This window comes from Rhinolophus sinicus, linkage group LG07 (genome assembly GCF_036562045.2).
Source record: "Rhinolophus sinicus isolate RSC01 linkage group LG07, ASM3656204v1, whole genome shotgun sequence".
Classification (NCBI taxonomy): domain Eukaryota; kingdom Metazoa; phylum Chordata; class Mammalia; order Chiroptera; family Rhinolophidae; genus Rhinolophus; species Rhinolophus sinicus.
The window spans coordinates 21,424,503-21,444,672 of record NC_133757.1 but is presented as its reverse complement, the minus strand read 5'-3'; the positions used below and the strand labels follow the sequence as shown (position 1 = coordinate 21,444,672).

Here is a 20,170-nt window from a genome sequence, read left to right as displayed (position 1 = left end):
CAAGGGCACACCCAGTCCTGCTTTCTGCCTGTGGGCTTTGAGGTATAACATTCCCGCCCAGGTCACAGACAGGTCTACTTTCTGCAAGATTTCTAGGATGGGTCACCCATTAGTGGGCAGAAGGTCCAGTAGTATGCCAGTCCACAGTCTCCCCTGCTTTCATTAAAGCTCCATCCCTGGGCTGTCACCCTTTGTTTTCTGGAAAACTCCTAGGTTCTGCCTTTACACAGAACCCTTCTGATTCCTTAAAAAAAGGTGTATTTATCCCCTTGCTGTCTCTTCCCTAAGCAGGAAGTCCCCTGCCGTTTGACCTTTCCTGTCTACAGTGTGAGTTTTGATGGCAGGCAGGTCTGGGATTGAACTCTGGCTTGTCTTGCCTTCCGTGTAACCTCTCTGAGCCCCACCCAGTTTTATAGCCTGCAGGATGGGAATGATTGTAACCCTGCAGGGATGTTTTGGGATTAGGTGAGATTGTGTGTGTGAAATACTTAGCACAGTGCCAGGCACACAGTAAGTGTTCAATAAATAGTTGCATTTAACAACTTTTTACACAGACTTGCTTACAGATTCTCCATTCCCCTTTCACATCCCGTTTCATATCTTTTCATCCTTATCCTTTTCTATAGAACGTAACACTGAAATAATTCAACCAGAGCCAAAGGAGACTCATCCCTTGATCCCAGCATGGCTCCTGCTTGGCTTCTGAAGGGCAGACGTTGGGTCTTGCTCACCTGTGGGTCCAGAGTTGGCTCTCAGTGAGTGCTTAACGAATGAATGAACGATGTAGGTCAGTAGTGCTCTCACTCCTTTTAGTAAAAAAATTCTTTGGCCAAATGAGGTTTTATGTGCTGCCTCAGCAGATCAAACAGAGAAGGGGTGCAGTGCTGGCTGTCACATCCTCCGTGGAGGCCTGGCCACTGCTCTGGGGAGGAGGTAGAGAATATACCCTCAGACAGAGGATGTTGCCATTTCCTATTTAAATTGGGGAAGTGGCTTGCTGGAAATAGGACCCAAGGAAGTCTGCTGGAAAACCCCTGCAGATAGTGGTGGTGTGAAGGCCCAGGGGCTGCCCACATTGCCTCCCAATTGTCTGCTGCAGTGGCCAGAGAGAGGGTGCCGCCTACCTGAAGGACTCCCCGTGCTGCGCCCTCACCCTGCCCCCATCCCCGCTTAGGTACTCCTCTGAGTCCTGTTTCCAGAAAATGACATGCTATTGGTTGGTTCCATCTGTGAGATATTTCCTGAGCACCTGCTCTATGCAGGCTCCACGTTAGGCCCGAGGGGAATGCGGGCAAGTCCAGTATAGGCCCGGCGCCCTGGATGCCGCTGTTTTCTCTCCTGGTTCCTCTTGCCTCCTCCCAAGTCTTTTCCACAGCAGATGGCAGAGAGACCTTTTAGAAATGCAAGTCTGGTCTTATTGCCTTCCTGCTGAAACCTGTCAGGGGTTCCCTATTGCCCTCAGAAAAAAGGCCTGGGTCTTCACCCAACTCTTCGAGGCCCTCCTGCTGTGTCCCCAGCCCACCTTGGCTTGCCACCAGCAAGTTTCCCCAGGATCCTTCTGCTGTCCCCACTGCAGCCATACCATCTTGCTTTTTGGCTGTGTGGGGCTCACTTCAGTCACAAGGCCTTGGCACGTGTTGTGCTCACTCTGTGGAACATTCTCTCCCCAGCCTGCCTGCACAACACATGGACAGGCCTGCTTCTCCTTCACCACTGCTTTTCAGGAAAGCCTGCCCCGAGCCCCCCAGAACCTCGCTCCTTTCTTTCAGAACACTTTCCTAGGATTGTGATGACATGTTCCTTAGTGAGACTGCTTGATAAATGTCTGTTTCCCTCTGGACTATAAGTCCACAAGAGCCAAGGTCTGTTTATTGTTGGTCACCATTGCAGCCCCAGTGTGTAGCTTAGTGTCTGGCACATAGTATGTGCTCAAAAAATGTTGGTCAAGTTGAATTGTCAACATGTACTCAAGAGAAGCCAGAGCAAACAAATAAGGCCACAGCTGGGCGATGGCTGTCACTGTGTTGGGCAGAGTTTGACAAAGGGTTGGGAGAGGTATAGCTCGGGCTCAGAGGAGAGACAAGCTCCAAGAAGGCGGACTTACTCTGCACTCAGGGCCCTAGAGAGGCTTCCCAGAAGAGGTGGGAAGACCAGGCTGGCCACAGGCGGGGCTGGTGGTGAAGGGCCCAGCCAGATGCGTTAAAAGGCGGGTAGGATGAGGGAGGTTGACTCTGCTGCAGGAACAGCCTCCAGAGCAGCCTCTTTTAGCCTCAGTTTCCTCATCTGTAAACTGGGCATAAAAATGCAACCTATCCCTTAGGGTTGTCGTGAGGCTTGAACAAGTTAACATGTGCAAGGTGCTTAGAACTTTTTGGCACAGTCAAGACTTGTGTTTGCCGTTATTAGGATTATTTACCCCACAAAAGGAGTTTGGCTTATCTACTCTCAGTCAGACTGTGACACAGACTCACTCTCCCAGAGGAACAGGGGGTGTGTGTGTGTACATGTACACGTGGCTGTACACAGCCATGAGCGAGCATCTGCCTGTAGAAAGGGGCAGCCTTATGTGGGATTGCATGGCCCAGCTTCTCCCAGGGAGAAGTGTCGGGCGTGCCTCCAGACTGGGAGGTGGATTAGCACGCTGGGCTTTGGGCACTCCCACCCAGGGCCTGCCCAGCTCTCTGACTGATGTCCCCAGGTCAGGCCTGAGTGCCCCTCCAGTATTCCCCCTCCCCTCTCCTGCCCCAGACTCATGCAGGGATGGCAGCAGCAGGGTCCTGAGCTGAAGGCTCAGGGCCCAGCCCAGCCCCTCTCAGTGCCCAGCCCTCTGAGTTCCATCTGATAGGGGCAGCCCCCGCCTTTCCCACAGCTCCTTCCCCAGTCCCCACCCCTCACTCACTGGCCTTCCCTCCCCACTCAGAGCTTTCCCTGGGAACCCAGATCCCTGACCATGGGGCAGGGGCGGGGGTGGGCTGGGGACAGGCCTGGGCCTGGGAGGGGGGAGTTGTCCTGTTTTCCTGGGAGAGGCCTGTCCCACAGAGAGCTGTGGTGGGTGATGGACTGTGAGATTGTCCCCAGACCCAGGCTTGAGTCCTGTCTCTGCCTCTGACCTGCTGGGTAACCTTAGACGAGTTCCTGAGCCTCTCAGAGCTCCCATTTTCTTTTCTGTAAAATGGGTATAACAGCCATCCCTGCCGCTTGGAGTGTCAACCAGTGTACACAGTGCCTGGTGCACCGCAAGCGCTCAGTGTGTGGTGGCCGCTCTTTTGGTGATGCCTTGGGCTCCCAGCATGCTTGCCTAGCGTGAGAGGGGCCTGCCTTCCCACTGCCCTCTGCTCTCTTTGCCGACACCTTTCCCTCTCCTCCGAGTGTGGGGTGCCAGGTTCTGCACCTCAAGATCTCTCCAGAGACTGCATGAGTCTGTGGGAAGGTGCATGTGTTGAGTGTGTACATTGCGAGGTGTATATGTATCGTGCACGTGTCTGGTGGGCAGTAGGTGGCGAAGTGTGCACAGTGGTGAATGCTTGCCAGTGCTTATGAGCCTGTGTCCGTGTACATACATGTGACATGGTGTAGATGGGTAGTGTGGTCTGTTTATATTGGTGTGTGTTTGTGTATGTTTATGATCAAAGGGACAGCTTGGTGTGGGGGTAATAGTGTGGATTCTGGTGCCAGGCTGCCTGGGTTTGCATCCTAGCGCTGCCACCATGGAGGTAGGTAACCTCTTTATCTCAGTGCTTTCATCTGTAAGATAACAATGATAATGGTACCTATTGATGATAACGTCAGTACTGACCCCATCATTCAGCCCCTGAGGACCAGAGGAGTTAATACTCTTAAGCACTTACAACAGAGCCTGGAAGAAGACAGAAGCAGTGTCAGCTCTTTGTTACTAAGCTCCACTAGCCAGACTGTACGTCCCTCGAGAGCAGGGCCAGTGTCTGTTACGCTCACCGCAATATCCTTGTTGCGTCGCCTGATGTCTGCACGTAGTGGGTACATAATGACGTGTGACTGACTGAAGGTCTGGGCGAATGGTGAGGTTGTTCACGTGTGTGTGATGGGGAATGTACATGTATGCATGCATGTGTGTGTGCACATATGTGTGTACACGTGTTTGCACGTGTGTGTGTGTGTGTGTGTGTGTGTGTGTGTGTCTGTGTGTCTGTGTGTGTGTGTCTGCCTGCTTAGGCTGGGGCATCTCCAGCGTTTTCTGGAGCTGGGCTATTTCAGGAAGCCTCCAGTCTCCTCCTCCTTATGTAAATAAACATGACAGCTCCCATTGCCTGTACCAGTGCGGAGGTGGGGGAAGCTCCAGGAGTGGGTGGGAGCTGGGAGGCAGCGGTGAGCAGGGGGCCACAGGGGTGTGCGTGCCTGTGTGGCCAGCCTCGCAGGCAGCCTTGTGGTGTGCGGGAGGGAGCGTGTAGGGGCGAGGGAGGGGCAGGCTCATCGCTGCCATGCCGATTGCTGACCGCGGGGGAGGGGGGGCAGGAGGAGGGGAGCTGGCAGCCAGGGTGGCTTGGTGACGAGGCCAGCTAGCCAAACGGAGGTGGCCGTGCTGCCTGCTGCCCGTGATGGGGGGACAGATCACCAGGACCACCCTCCACGGTAAGGCCCCCGCTGATGCCTGGGGGTCCACCCACCCCTAGCCTGGGGACCACCTTGGGAGGCTGGGGCTGAGGGCATGGTCATCCCCCTGCCTCTTCACTCCTTGAGGGGCTCCTCTGGGCTGCAGGCACTGGGGTGGGGCAAGCAAGGAGGGCTGGGAAGAGCAGGAAGAAGGGGCTTTCCCTGGCAGCTGGTGGGAAGTCAGGCAGCTGTCTCCCCACAGTCTCCTTATCCTCAGCACCCAGCAGTACCCAGGGTGCTGACCAGCCCCCAAGTGGCATGTGAGGTTCTGGGGCTCCATACCCCCCTTTCCCAGGACTGGGACAGCTTGGGGACCTGTTTGTGAACCCTAGGATGTGGGCCACGGAGGTCAGCGCTGAGTTCCATGATGGAGCTGTGAGAGATGTGTGGGGCACACACGTGTGTGCACAAGTGTTCGTGCATGCCTTTGCACACAGATATGCAAGTGACAGCCTCCACATTGCCTGATCTCAGTTCTCAAATGCTCTGCTGGGGAGGTGAATGAACTTCTGACCTCTGGGGTTCATGTCCATGATCAGACAGAACAATGGGCAAGCAGGTGAAGGGTTGGAAGGGAGGAATTCTGGTTGGCTTCACAGGGCTCCTGCTCGCCCCAATTCCTGTCCCCTTTTCTACTTGGCTCGAGTGCTGTGGTCTAGGGAGTAACATGGCCGATGTGGCACCAGACCAGGAGGGGAAGCCTCCTCAGGGATCTGGGAGCTAGGGTTCCTGTAAAACTGGTGCCAGAGCAGCATGAGCTGATCTTGGGGAGTCCCTGCCACATTCCCCTCGATGCCCTCCTCTATCGTTGGACAGGACATTAGGGGATGGGACAGCCTCCATCTGCTGAGTCCAGTGGGCACTGAGGAACGTGGAGAGGCCTAGGAAGGAAGGAGGGTGGTGGCAGGAGTGAGGAAGGAAGGAGAAGTGGGGCGCCATGGCCAAGGATGGTGACCAGGTGGCTTCCCCTTTCTAGGTGCTGGACTTTGAGAGAGCACTTTCTAATTAAAAAAGAAAAACTCAGGGAAGGAGACATGGGAAAAGCAAATCATTGGCTCTCTTAAAAGGAAATGAATTTTGTCCTGGGCCTAGAGGGCTAAGTGACAGATGGAAGGCCTTGGAAGACACATAATCTGGAGCCAGCCAGTGGCCTTGGCCTTGGCCTGAGACTCGGACTGGGGTGACCTGGGCCTGGCCCTGCCTGTCGGTGGGGCGGGGGCTCCTCTCAGGGCTCATTGGCCCCAGCGGGGCCTGTTGGCAGAAGGTCTGAAGCTGACTGGCATTTTCCACTGGAGTCAGACTTGGGCCTGGAAAGGACAGAGAGGCTCTCCCAACAGGCTCAGGACGCAGCACACTGTCATCCAGCTACCTTAGAGCACAGGCTTCCGAGGAAGCGAGGACCTTGAGACGACTCGCGAGCACCTGAGACGGCATATAGCCATCAAGAGCTCATGCTCTTGAGTAGATAGACGTGTGTTGTAGAAATGTCTCCCTGAGCCTTGTTTTCTCACCTGTCAATGGGCCAGTAATAGTACCCTCATCACAGGAGTACGAGGAGGCTTACGTGAGACAATGTGAGTAAGGACTTACCATGGAGAAAACCTACAGGGTTTGGAAAGGCATTCTGAGGCCAGGGCTGTGTTCCTTTCCTCTCCCCTTGGGACAGGAGGATAGCTTGGGGTGCACTGAGAAGTCTAGGCATTGGGCATCCAGCCTGGGTGGCCATCGGTGAGTGCTCATCCAATGCCCCATCTGTCTTGACCTCCACGCCCTTGCCAGGACCACCTTTCTTAGGTTACATCACCTGCCTCAGCCTGCCTTCAACATGAGTAGGAGATGGCAGCTGGGGGTTGTAGAGAGGGAGTGTTTGCCTGTACCCACACAGCCCCTTAGCAGAACCCCTGCAGGCCTGTCCTTACCCATGTCCGTGGTATCCATAGCTGTGCACTGACCATCCCAGTGGCTCTGGTTTTGCTTACTTCTGGAAGATGAGTTGGGGGAAGTGGGAGATGCAGGGGTTTGCTCCTTCCTAGGGTGCTTTCAGCTCACAACCTGACTGGGAAGGACACAGTTACAGTTTCTGATTGTATGTTCACTGTGAGCCTTTGGGTTTTGGTTTGTTTCAAGCTGAAGATCTTGGATTACTGGGTTACATACAATGAGAGGTGAGGGGAAGGTGACCCCAGACTGTTTGTGTGTATAGGGGTTATCTAGTCGTGTGTTCGTGGACATATCTTGTCTGTGTTTCTGGTGTCTGCAGATTGCATGTCTATGTTTTAAGCCTCTCTGTGTAGACCCACGTAACATGTGTTTATCTATATACTATTTAGGAACTGAGTGTTGTCATGTCTGTGTTTCCATGAATGAGCAGCCACATTTGTGGGGCTCTGTGCCTGTGCCGTGTCCTTGTTTTTCTGTAGATGTCAGTGTTTCTGCACTAATTGTGTGTGTGTGGCGGGAGGGGAGGGGGATGTTTTCATGTGTATAGTGGGGCTGCTGGTGAGGAGTCAGGCTCCTCTGAGAGCAGCCCTGGCAGGGGTCCCATGGGAGAAATTAATTCCCATTTAGAAAATGGTTTCGGCAGTTACATGCTTGATCTCTTTCATCAGCCAGATTTCCAGAGCTGCTTCCCGATCTTGAGGGCAGGATGCGGGTGGTAGGAAGAGCAGAGAGGGAGACAGCCACAATACTGAGAACCCTCCCTTCCCCTTTGCTCCCCTCCCCTTCCTCCTTTATTTCTGTCCGTATTCTCCCCAGGGTGAGGGAGGGACCTGTTACTGAGGGGTGTTGAGTGAATGACACACACATATGCACCCAGACGTACATGTCACCCTAGGTCGGTGTCTGAACCAACAGACCCTAGATGCTGGTGCAGGGACCTGAGAGATTGGTTCCCACACTGTCCTATACAGAGGGGGCTGCTGTGGCCTAGAAGGAAATAGCTGGTGACTCAGTCCCTTCTGCAGTTGACTCCCCACTTCTCCTCCTTGGGTTCCTTAATTCTCAAGGAGGCAGCAGGGGAGAGGGCATTAGAGGGATTTATGAGACTTGGGATTAGCAGTGAGCCTCCTGTCTCCTAGCAGCAGCTCTGGAGGCTGAGGCCAAGGTGAGTCTGGCAGGTGTGTCTGTGAACACATGTGTACACACATCCCACACCCAACTCGTTCCTGTGGGCGCTGGGAGGGCAGGGATCAGGTTGACCCATCTTCGTATTCTGTTAACCCAGCCAGGGCCTAGCACACAGTGGGCACGAGCAGCTGCTTCGTCAGTGAGTAAGAGGGACAAGTGTAAGGTACACGCTCTGGGCTTCTGGACCACTCACCATTGGAACTGCAGGTGGCCTGAGGGGAGCCATCAAGGATGCTTCAGAAGACATGAGACCCAAGACCAGGCAAGGTTGGGGGGGACGGGGAGGGTGGGCATGTGTTTTTTGATGAGAGTTTGGATCCTGTTCCACTCTACTGGCCATGTGACTTTGGGTCAGGATCTTTATCTGTCTGAGTCTCAGTGTCCACTTCCCTAAATTGGGGATGATAAGGTTTCCCCTGAAGGGTTGTAGAAAGGATTAAGTGAGCTAATGGGCACAGGGGTGTATAGTAAGAGCTCTGTAAATGGATGTGCTTTTGTGAAGGTTTCCAGGGAGGCTTCATCAGGCCTGGGTGTGCTTGGGAGTGTGTCCACCACATGCGCCTGGCTGCCTCCGAGGACCCAGATTGTGTCTTCTGCTTCTCCAGCCCTGAGGGCCCCCCAGGACAGAATGTTCCCTGGGTGCTTGTGTCTGCCATTTGGCGCACACGCTAGCTGTGTCTGTATGCACGCAGGTCCACACGAGCGAGTATGGATTTGTGTAAGGGGACCTAAGGGTGATGTCTGCGTGGTGTGTGGATTTATGGGACTGAGACATGCTCTCCTCACTCTCTCAGGCTTGGCCTGCGGGCTTGGAGAGGCGCTGGGAAGACAGGGACAGGGAACTGACCCCAGAATAGCTCTTGTCTGGAATCCCCTCTGGAATCTTGGGGTGGGATGGGAGAATGGGAAGAGGAGGGCTGGTTCCCTCCCAGCGGTGAGGATATTGGGAGGCACATCTGCACGCACATCTGGCTGCTGGGATGTCCCAGAGGGAATGAGAGCAGGAGGCTCAGTGTGGAGATTAATTTGGCTCTGAGGTTGCTGATCCTGCCCACTCCCTGCCACTCTCCTTCACCCGCCCACCTTGTCATCATGGATTCGTTCCGTCTTCCAGGGAGCAGCAGTACCTGCTGTGGGCATAGCCGGGCTCTCTGGGGGCATGATGAGGTGCTACAATGGCCCCTATTCCTAAACGACACAGGTGTATGCCTGGGGGGCTGAAGAAGTTGTGGAGAAGCTGACTGGGGTGGAGTGGAGGCTTCATGCAGGGGAGAGGGGATCGAGCGTGCTGACGGGACAGCGGGCCCACTGAGGACAGCTGTGCAATGAGACAGACACGAGTTCAGAGTCAACTCCACCGCTTCCTAGCTGTGTGAGCCTAGGCAAGTTATTACCTCTCAGAGCCTCTGTTTCCTTATCTATAAAATGGGGCTAATTGATACTGTATTGCTGTATAACATATCCCTGCATAACAAATTCTCCAAAAGTTAGTGGCTTAAAACAATAAACATTTAATTATCTCACAGCTTCTGTGGGTCAAGAGTATTGAACAGTTAGGTAGGTGCCTCCAGCTCCCTGTCTATGGTGAGGTTGCAGTCAACCGGGGCTGTGGTCTCATCTGAATGATGGCTTGCCGGGAGGGGGGCTGTATCCAAGCTGACTCACATGGTGATTGGCAGTCTTCGGAACCTCCCCATGTGGGCTTCTCCTGAGGCTACCTTACAACATGGCAGCCGACTTCCCCAGAGGGAGCAACCTGAGCGAGGCAAGAGAGAGCAACCAAGATGGAGGCCCAGGCTTTTTATAACCCAGTTTTGGGAATGATACCCATTACTTAAGCTGTATTCAATTTGTTAGAAACTAGTTGCTAGGTCCACTCCACACACAAGAAGAGGGGATTTCAAGAAGGACATGACTGCCAGGCAGTGGGTGAGGGGCTCCCTGGGGCCATTGTAGAGGCTGCTCCCCACAGATACCTGCCTCTCAGGGACTGGGAAGGTGAGACGAGGTTGGACATGAAAGGCATGTGGTGCGGTGTCTGATACACAAGGAAAAAACCAACCCCGCGGACTTCCTTCTCTCCTGTTTTCCACAGGCAAGTGGGGAGCTATTGAAGGTTTCTGAGCAGGCAGGGCTGTAGTCAGGCACGTAGTGTGGGATCTTGGCGCTAGGCAGGGAAGGAAGCTGTCCCTTTAGTCCCTTCGTTCTCTAATTTCTCCACAGCACACCAGAGAGGGCAAGGTACAAAGTGTGTGCCCCTCAGACACTTGCCAATAGATCAGTGGATTGAAGACTTGAACAGTGACAACTCATTCAGGAGCTCTTCCTGAGCACCTGCTGTGTGCTTCGAGCTAGACATTTGGGAAATGGCAATAAAATAGACAACGGTCTCTGCCCTCAGGAGGCTCACAGGCCATCAGGGAGATGCACAAATAACCCTGCAGTCTTTCCTAGCCAGAAAGCTTCACTGTAGAACACAGCAAATGATCTGAGTGACGCTTTCTCAGCTCTCCCAAGGATAGCACAAAACCAGAGCCATTCTGGGTATACAGAAGCTATTGCATGTAGTGGGTGCCTCAGGGCGTTTGGGCTTAATCCTGTGGGGGAGTCAGAGGTGAGAAAGGTTGCTTGGGTGCTGGCTGTTCTGTTAGGGGTGTGTGAAGTCCACAGCGGGTCCCGTAACCTGGTCTGGGGTCAGAGAGACTTCTGGGAGAAAGTGGGCCTTAACATCAAGATCTAAAGGATGATTGAGTCAAAGACAAGTATATAGGTGGGAAGGAGGAAGGAAAAGTTCCCAGCAGAGAAATGGGCGTGGGCTAAGCCTAGAGGCAAGAGGCAGGTGAGGGAGGTGGGCCCCTTGAAGGAACCCAGAGAAGTTCACAATCCTCTCTCTCATCCAGGCCTCCTCCCCACCCTTCGAACTGGCTTCCAGAGCCTTTCCATCAGAGAGAGAGCCCTGTTCAGTGAATGCATATACACTGGTCCAAATCAGGACACCCTGACAATCTGGAATTAGGGAATTCGGGATAAGATAAAACAGAAGTATTCGGGCTCCCACTAGGCTGGAATGAGCCAATCATTTCCTCTGGTGGTGGTGGTTGCTTTTATACGAAAAAATAAGACTTTATGTTGGGATCAGAGGTTAAAGTTTGTAAAATTCTTTTGCATCTATGAACTCACTGGGTCCTCACAACAATCTGGAGAGGTGGGCAGGGCAGCTATGATGACCCCGTTTTACAGAGAAAGATATCAAGGTCCAGAGAGGTGAAGTGACTTGCCCAGAGACACACAGCAAATCTGTGGCATGGCCAGGGTTTGAACCCAGGGCCACTTGCCTCCAGTGCTGTGCTCTTTGCCCCTCCCACTGTCCAGAGAGTGAGACAAGCCTCCATCATAAGGGATGCAAATGGCCATGCCAGCACTGGTATACTGGTCCACAGGTTCAGAACAAGGCGATCCTGGATGCAGGGGGATTCAGCTGGTCCTTGAAAGATGGGTGGGATTTGGAGAGGTGTACATGGGGCAGAGAAAAGATACATGGGGTAGGGGAAGTAGGAGAGCACAGACTGATGTCAATAGCGACAATAATTATTATTACTGTTATATAATAATTAACTGTTAATTATTAATGTAATCATTAATAACTATTATTATTATAACAACCACTTACTGGGTTAGTTTTACATGCATCATCTCATTTAATCCTCACAAGAATCCCATGAAGAAGGTCTGCCGTGACCCCCATTTTACAGATGAGAAAAATGAGGCTCCCAGAGGTCTCACAGTTAGTGACAGAGCTGCTGGGTGTGGAGGCAGCAGGCCTGGGTTCCCATCTAGGGTCTTTACTCTGGCTGGGTGACCTCGGTGAGTAGCTTCTCTTCTGAGGACCTGTGTCAGAGTGGCATTGGGGCAATTGAAGATACTGCCAGTTAAGCCACATAGAGTTTGGTCATTGTCATTAGTATTGGTCCCTCCCTGTCTCTCCTTGGCAGCCCAGCTCAGCCAGCCTGTGTATCCCTGTATCCCCGGCCCGGCCAAGATGGTTCTGGAGCAGGGCTTGGTGGGGGCAGTGGGGAGGTCACTCTGGAGGCTACATTGTATCCAGGCATCTCCCCTAGGACCCCACCCAGAGGCAGGAATGTGGTCTGGAGCTGGTTGAGGGTGACCTGGAGGGCTGGCCAGGCTCGTGTCTGGCAGCTCGTAAATGCCCAGGAAGAATGGGCCGCAGTGGGGAGTTTCCTTTGTGTGAGCAGCAGCCTTGTCTGTGTGGAGGGGGAGTCCCCCACTGTAGCTCCTGAGAAGCTTGTAAACGTGTCACTAGGTGGGGAACTCCTTGGGAGCTCTTCTGGGAGCCAGAGGCGAGACTGGGGCTCCACCCAGGACCACGGGCCACTGAGCCCAACATCCTGAGGCCCCGGGTTGGGGCCGCTCCCCACCCCAGGACTGACCAGCACCTCCTCCGTGAAGCCTTTCCCCACTACTCCTGCCATCTTGGACTCAGAGGGAAATGAGCTCCAGTAGTAGATGCTGAGGAGGGTAAAAGACCCTGGACATGGCATTGGAAGCCAGGGTTCAAGTCCAACTTCTGCCACTTAATTGTTGTGTGACCTCAGACAACTTGGTTAACCAGTCTGGATTGCTACTCACTCATCCATAGAATGGGGACCTTAAGGGCTTATAGTGTATGACAAAGTGCAGGGAGGGAGCCCTTTTGGATGTAAGGAAAGAAGTCTTGGCAGAGCTGTGCTCAGGCAAGGGAGGCCCTGGGGAATGGCTCTTCCGGGGCCTGGGTCTCTAGCCCCTGGGTATCACCACCATATTTGCCCAGAGCCATTGTTTTCTGTACCTTTACCCAGGGCCCCAGGACCCCAACTGGGATGGGTGGTAAGAAGAGGAAGCATTTTAAGGGAATCTGAGGCCCTGTGCAATTGGTCCATGGATTGGGTTCTGAACGAGGCTGGGGAGGGGAGCCCCATAGGAGAGGCTCTAATCAGCCGCTGGGCTCAGCAGGTTTAGAAAAATTGCTTTATTGAGGTTTAATTGACACACACTAAACCACATGTGTTTAAGGTGTGCTGTTGGATGGGTTTTGACGTACGCATACTCTCACAAAACCATCCCCACAGTCAAGATAGTGAACACATCACATCGATCACCCTAAATGTCCCCTTGTGCCCTTGATAATCCCTCCCTCTCCCTCCACCCCCCCCCCCAGGCAACCACCAATCTGCTTGTTATCACTATAACTTAGTGTGTGTTTCCTAGAATTGATACAAATGGGACAGGGTGATGGGAAAGGAAGGGTTTTGAAAGGAATGCAGGCCCTGCAGTTGCTTCATGGATTGTGTACACATTTTTTAAAAACTGGTTTATTTCACTTAGTATAATTATTTTGAAATTCATCCATATTGCTGCCCATATCAGTAGTTCATTCCTTTTTTACTGCTGAGTAGTATTCCATTGTGTAGATGTACCAGAATTTGTTATCTATTCACTCAGTGAGTATTTTTTTCCTCTATGCTTTCATTTCTACATATGTATACATCCCTAAACAATGTGTAGTGTTACCTTTTACCAATGGTATTTTTTGAAACCAAGAGTCAAGCTGTGTCTGAGGCTGGCCTGAGCCCAATGGGTACGTCTTGCAGGTAGGGCACTTGTAGTCATTACATCTTTTGCCCTTCACCCCAACTGTTCCCTTCCTTGGAATGACCTCCCCTGCTCTGCATTATCCAGGGGCCACTCAGCCTCTTCCAGGTAGCCTTCCTAGATTGTCTGAGTCTCCCCACTGCTTTGCAGTTTTCAAAGCCCTGGAGCACTGTTTGGTGATTCCAGTCTTGTCTCCTTAGTGAGAGCACGGCGAGCTCCTTGTGCCACCCCTACCTCCCACCTCATGGGCCTGGCATGTAGGAAGCTGCTCCAGAGAGGCCTAGAAGCTCACACACAGGGTGTCTGGTTGGCCCTGGATAGTGGAAAGTGGTTTCTGGGGCCCTTTTTGAAGGAGGAAGCAAAAAATGCAAAGTGATGTGAAATAGTGCAAAGTGATGCAAACCAATGCAAATACAGCCTGGACTGAAATCTGGTTTCCTCCTTCCCTCTCTCCTCCCTCCCTGTCTTTCTCTCTTTCCTGGAAACCCCACCTCCCCTTTAGGCTGTGGCAGGCCTCTGGGCAGTCCTGAGGCTGACCAAGCTTTCTGTATTATTAAATTCCTGCCCCGGAGGTTCCAAAATTTGAAACTCCCCAGGCCTCTGTCACATTCTGTGGTCTCTTCTTGCCCACCCCCATCGTCCCCTCCTCCATGTCTCTCCTCAAGATGACGGAATAGGTGGGATTGCACTTCCTGATAATTGGGGCACAGATATTGGGGAAGAAATGAACACTCCCTTGTAGCCCCCAGATGCCAAGGCTCTGCATTCGTGCTGCCAGTGCCACTGGTCTTAGAGCCACAGAATAGAGGCTACCCATTGTGCCAGAGAGGGCAAGTGACTTCTTTAAGGTCATAAGGCCAGTTAGTGACAGACACCAGCCACCTGACACTTTGTTTTTTCCTCTCTCTGCCCTATGTCCTGGACACCAAACTCACATGTTTGTAAAGCACCTTTTCCTGGACCAAGGCCTGTCCCATACTCTATCCCATTTTGGGGTGCGGTAGAGCTTTCTGTGGAAGAAAGAGCCATACCTCCCTAGCCAAGGGTTCTTGGGGAAGATCCGAGTTCCGTTAGGAAGCCTGGGCAGAGGTCCATCTGTGTCCAAGATGCAGACACAGGCAAAGGTAAAGTAGGAAGGCAGCCTGGGGTGGAGGGAGGTGGCCCTAAGCTGCCTGCCATTTGTATTGTGATTTTTGTCCATGTCTAATTTCCCTTCCTGGACTATTGGCTTCTTAAAGATGGGATCCATGTATGTTTCATGCCTATATCTTCAGTGTCTAGGACAGGGCTTGGCATTCAGCAGATACGTAATGAATATTTGTTGAATAAAATAAATTATGGTGGTTGGGCGGCCGGTTAGCTCTTCACAACAAGGTCGCTGGTTTGATCCCCACATGGGCCACTGTGAGCTGCGCCCTCCATAGCTAGATTGAAACTACTTGACTTGGAGCTGATGGGTCCTGGAAAAACACACTTAAAATAAATAAAAAAGTTTTATAAAAAATAAATAAATAAGTTATGGTGGTAGTGTGTGACAGTGCATGGTGGTGGATGTTAGCAATAAATTCTGATTCATCACAAAGGCAGACGGTAGAAGGTCGGTGGTGGCAAATACTAGTAAGAAACAGTAGGTCATGGTGATGGTGGTCGTGATAGCGGGAGGTGATAGGTGAAGGACCAGGGTAGGTGTTGGTGATGGGAGGTGATGGGTAAAGGATGAGGGTAGGTGGTGGTGGGAGGTGATAGGTGAAGGATGAGGGTAGATGATAGTGGATAATAAATGGTGGTAGATGGTGAAGTGGGAAATAGCAATAGATGGGAGCAGAAGGATGATGGCAAAAGGCAGCAATGGTAGTGGGTTGCAATGATGATGGAAAGACTGGGCAGTGGGTGACTTCTGCTTATGCCCCAGCCATCTGCCCTGCCCTAGGAGACCCTAGTCCAGTTCTTGGACTGCCAAGTTCTCTGACACTGTGGTTTGTTCCTTTGCAGACTCCATCGGGAGTCCCTTCCCTGTCACCTCTCACCGATGCCACCACAAGCAGAAGCACTGCCCACCAGTGCTGTCCGGTGGGGTGCTCCCGGCCACGCCGCTGCTCTTCCACCCACACACCAAGGGCTCCCAGATCCTCATGGACCTCAGCCACAAGGCCGTGAAGAGGCAGGCAAGCTTCTGCAACGCCATCACCTTCAGTAACCGGCCGGTCCTCATCTATGAGCAAGTCAGACTGAAGGTGGGCCTCTAAACTTTCTCCCCCATCACTGCCTTCTGTTACAGCCATTGCTAAACCCTGCCCCTTCTCTCTCCTGCCTGCTGCCACTTCTACCTTCCTTCTCCCTCCTCTTTCTCTTCCCTCTTCTTTACTCCTTTCTCAACCTTTCCTGCCTGACAAAGAAGGAAGGTGTGGGTAGGGGAGGAAGTGGGCCTGGGGATCACTAGGTCTCATCAGACTGGTGGGAACCCTCCTAAGGGAGAGAAAGGAGCCCAAATGGTGGGGGCGCTGGGCAGTATGACTCCTCAAGGAAGCCTGCCTGGGGGTGGTCTGCAGGGAAGGACGCACTCCCTTCCTCGGGCTCGCTGAGGTGGGGAGAGGCTGGGCTGGGGGGTGGGGGGAGCTGTCTGAAGCCAACCCCCTACCCCTCAGATCACCAAGAAGCAGTGCTGCTGGAGCGGCGCGCTGCGCCTGGGCTTCACGAGCAAGGACCCCTCCCGCATCCACCCTGACTCGCTGCCCAAGTATGCCTGCCCCGACCTGGTGTCCCAGAGCGGCTTCTGGGCCAAGGCGCTGCCCGAGGAGTTTGCCAATGAGGGCAACATCATTGCTTTCTGGGTGGACAAGAAGGGCCGTGTGTTCTACCGAATCAACGACTCCGCCGCCATGCTCTTCTTCAATGGGGTCCGCACGGCTGACCCCCTCTGGGCCCTGGTGGATGTGTATGGCCTCACGCGGGGTGTCCAGCTGCTTGGTGAGTGCCCACTCCCTCCGGCCCCGTAAGTGCAGGGTGCACCTCCGTGTGCTGTGGTTTGAAGGGGAACTAAGACTCCTGTGACTACTCCCAGGTCTCCAGCAGGACTCCCAGTCCAGGATCCCTCCCACCTTGCGATACGTGTGCATGTGCAGGCAAGTGTGTATGGGTGTGCACACACAGACTCTGGGTACAAATCTGCCCATTGGCAAATCGGCTGTGTCTCTAGGAGGAGCCTACCTGAACCTCGGCTTTCTCACCTGTAAAATGGGTTGGTGGGAAGAGGCGATTCAGTTAAAGAGGCTGTGAGTGAAGTGGCCAGCACAGCCCTACATACCAAGTCTGTGCTCAACAGTGGTTCTTCTCATCTCCCATCCCTGCAGAGAAAAGTGCCATGGAGGTGCTTGAAAGACTCTTTCCCGCCCCCCTTTTTTCCTTTTCTGACTTCAGAGTCTAGAAACAGTGAAACTCTTCTTTTCAAAACACCTTTATTTGACTGAAAAAGACAGTGGGGAGAAAAAGAGACTGTGAATGTAAAAACAAAGAAATGGGTAATCATCAGTAGCTTTTCTTTATGCTGAGTTCCAAACACAAGGAGGCTGTTTTTATTAATTAATAGTTTGGGAACTTTCTGGTTTTCAACCCAATAGAAGTGTTTCTACATTCACACGGACATGTTAAGGCTCTTCTGGGTCTCAGCAAGTGAAGAAGACAGGCCAGGCTGCCCAAGGATAGTCTGCTTTCCGTTCCTTCTGTGAAACGGGTGCCCCTGCAGGGCTCCTACCAAAAGGGCGGTGGTTATGCTCCTGGGCTACAGAGTCAGACGGACCCAGGTTGGACCCTGGACAGCCTATACTAGCGGTGGGACCTCAGTTTCCTTATCTCTAAAATGGGGGTAATAACTCTTTTCAGGGTTCTTTTGAAGGCTCAAAGAGCTGAGTTACATGAAGCAGCTGGCACATAGTAGGTATTCAGTGACTGTTGTCATCCTCACCCATTCTGGAGAGGGTAGTGCCTAACCTCAGGTTTAGGTGAACACCTTTCCACTGCTCTGGTATCCTGAGGGTACCAAACTTCAAGGCACTGGGGTTCCAAAGCTTGACTTTGAGCTCCAGCTTAGATACTTCTGTCTGAGCCTCAGTCTTCTCATCTGTAAAGTGGTTGGGAATACTGTGACTTAGCCCAGGGCATGGCCACGTGGTGGGAGACAAAAGAATGTCTCAGCTCTTGAGAAACCTACAGTCCTGTTGCGGGGTCAGTAAGGCAAGTGGAGGCAACGTTTTTGCTTTTCCCTAGGCAAAGAATGCCCTCCCCACAGTCCCTAAAGATCAAAATCCCACTCTGGCTTCAAGACCCAGCTTTAAAGCCACCTCCTCCCTGAAGCCTTCTGGGTGGAATTCTCTTCTCCATTCCTTGTGTCCCACTGCATGGCACCTGCACTGCTCTCAGTGCTGAGGCTTTGGCTGAGCCTTGGTCATCCATACGTCTGTTCCCACACAAGATGGGGAGGGCTCGGAGGGAGGAACCCATGTCCTAACCAGCCAGCTTCCTCTCCAGAGTGGAATCTTGTGCTGGGACGCTGAGGAATATTTGCAGGGTGGGTAAGGGAGAGTGGTGGGATTGACAGACAGTTTATTAGATGAAGGAAAGGGTGTGGGGGCAGTGCTGAAGTAGTCCCCACCCTGCTCACAGACAGCCCCAGGCTCAGTGGGAAATTAGGGAGACAAAGCAAACACTGCAGACACGATTAGGGCATAAACGAACAGTCAATTGCTAAACGCTGTGCTCATAGGATCCCGTCCCTCTGCTGAGACAGGTTTTCCTCGTTATCTCATTTAACCTCTCAGCAGCCGGCCCAGAGTGAGTGTTTTTTATCCTCATTTGGCAGGAGTGAACTGAAGCCAAGGGAAGACCTGGCTCACTTGTGTTGGGATGTGGCAGAGCGGGGACTTGAAGTGGGTGTTCTGATGCCAAAAGCAGTGCCTTTCCCATTACCCTGCAGTGGGATCAAACATGAAGGGAGATAGGAAATCAGAGGAGGCTGAGGTCAGTGAGGGCGGATGGAGTCCAGGAAGGCTTCTTGGAAGACAGAGCTTAGGCTGGGACTACAAATTCCAGAAGGGTTGGAGGGTAAGGGGGGAGTGGGGACGATGGGGACATGCCAGGTGAGATGGGGCTTCCAAACTTCAGGGGCCAAGGGAGGGGCCTGGAGAGTAATCTGAAGGGCCCCACCCTGGGGCAGAGCCCAGACTTCTGACCTGGCACAGCCCCATTCCCCCTCTTTGACTATACATGGGTTTTCATGCAGTATTTTCAGTTGCATTTGGATTTCCCGGCAGGCTCCTCTCCGTACACGGATATGGCCAAATCCCCAGCTGATTCCCGTCCCAGCTGTAAATCACCATAATCCCAGGGCATTTTCAAACACTGATTATAGCCCCTCAATTCAATTAGCAGATAAAATATCTCTTCATTTTGTTCTTTCTAAATGGGGTTGTTTTTTTTTAGTTTTTTTTTTAAGAGATCCATCCAAGATCTCTTCAGAGGTGGGTGTGCTGCTCTATGCCCTCATTTGGTGCTCCTGCCCTCTGGACACGCCCGCTGCCCTATATAGTCTCGGGGACAGTGTTCCCCCACTCTCTTTCCTCTCTTTCCCACTTCCATGTTCCCTTCTTTCCTTGCCTGTCACTTCACTGCACTTGTGTCCTCCTAGGAATCCCTCCCTCCCCCCAGATCCCTCTGGCTCCTCTGGCTTTCCCTGCTCTCCCTCCTCTGCATATGTCACTCTGTCTTGGTGGCTCTGAGGATGCGCCTGTCTTTCTAGGGTGATTGTCCCCCAAACCAGTGTCTCATCTTTAGAGATTTCCTGCCTAGCCTGTCCCCTCCCCTCCTGCCTCTGTGTGGAACCTGCGGCCAAAGTTCTCCAAACCTTACCTGACCAGTGTCTGCTCCTCAGATCAGAGCCAATCTGGGGGACCTGGCATGTAGTAGGTTCAAAAGTCAGGACATGGGCGGATTGGCCGTCTCCCATGACAGAGTAGAGGCAGGGCTGGTGTCTCTCCCTGACTGATACCTCCAGGCAGGTACCCCACCTCCCCCACCCCCCAATGCCCTAACCATAACCCAGGCCCACTGGTGCCCATGCCATGGCCCCAACTGGCCTGCTTCAGGCCTTCCACGCTCCCGTTATGCTGGAGTTCAGCAGATCACCCTCTTCCCTCGGGGCACCCTGGCTCAAGCCTGGCTGGTATCTCCAAAAATAACAGCTTCCTACCTCCGGGAAGAAGGACCTGCCAGCAACTAAATAAATACAAGTTTTATGGGGTGATTAATACTTGGAGAGATAAGCTCCTATCCCAGTTTTTCAAGCTCTCTCTGCTCTTCTCCGAAATGTTAGCTCAGGAAGGCAGCCATGGGTCCTGGCAGAAAGCTGGTGAGCCAAGATCCACTTACAGGGTGATTCTGAATGCATCTCTGCCCACCACAGCCTAGGCACTGTGCAGGCTTGGGGAGACACAAGAACTGAAAACCCCTCTCCTTGAAGAGTGTTTATATTAGGGGGACACACCATATAACTGGCCTGAGATGACCTAAATCCAATTCTATAATTAAGTGTGGCTGAAGAGTAAAACTGGGTGTGTGTCTCGGGGGTGGGGGGTGAGGGGTGCAGCTGGGTAGCAATCCAGGAGGACTTTCTGTAGGAGATGAGTTTTAAGTCAGGAACCAAGGGAGTTGAAAAGGAACAATTTAGGCCAGTCAGGAGGTTGTGCATAGGCACAGAGATGGGAATGAGTGG

The 20,170-nt window shown here is 52.7% G+C and overlaps 1 protein-coding gene across 4 annotated transcripts in view; it reads left to right on the top strand.

Annotated features, from left to right (window-relative positions):
- NEURL1 (neuralized E3 ubiquitin protein ligase 1) overlaps positions 1-20,170 on the top strand; it is a 62,307-nt gene that overhangs the window by 29,964 nt on the left and 12,173 nt on the right. For 3 of the 4 annotated variants that reach the window (XM_019725053.2, XM_019725055.2, XM_019725057.2), the window contains 2 exons: positions 15,400-15,641; positions 16,053-16,374. In XM_019725053.2, the coding sequence (XP_019580612.1) occupies positions 15,400-15,641; positions 16,053-16,374 (564 nt within the window). Of the gene's footprint in view, positions 1-4,371; positions 4,609-15,399; positions 15,642-16,052; positions 16,375-20,170 lie in introns of those variants that run through there. The other variant, XM_019725056.2, reaches the window with a different exon arrangement.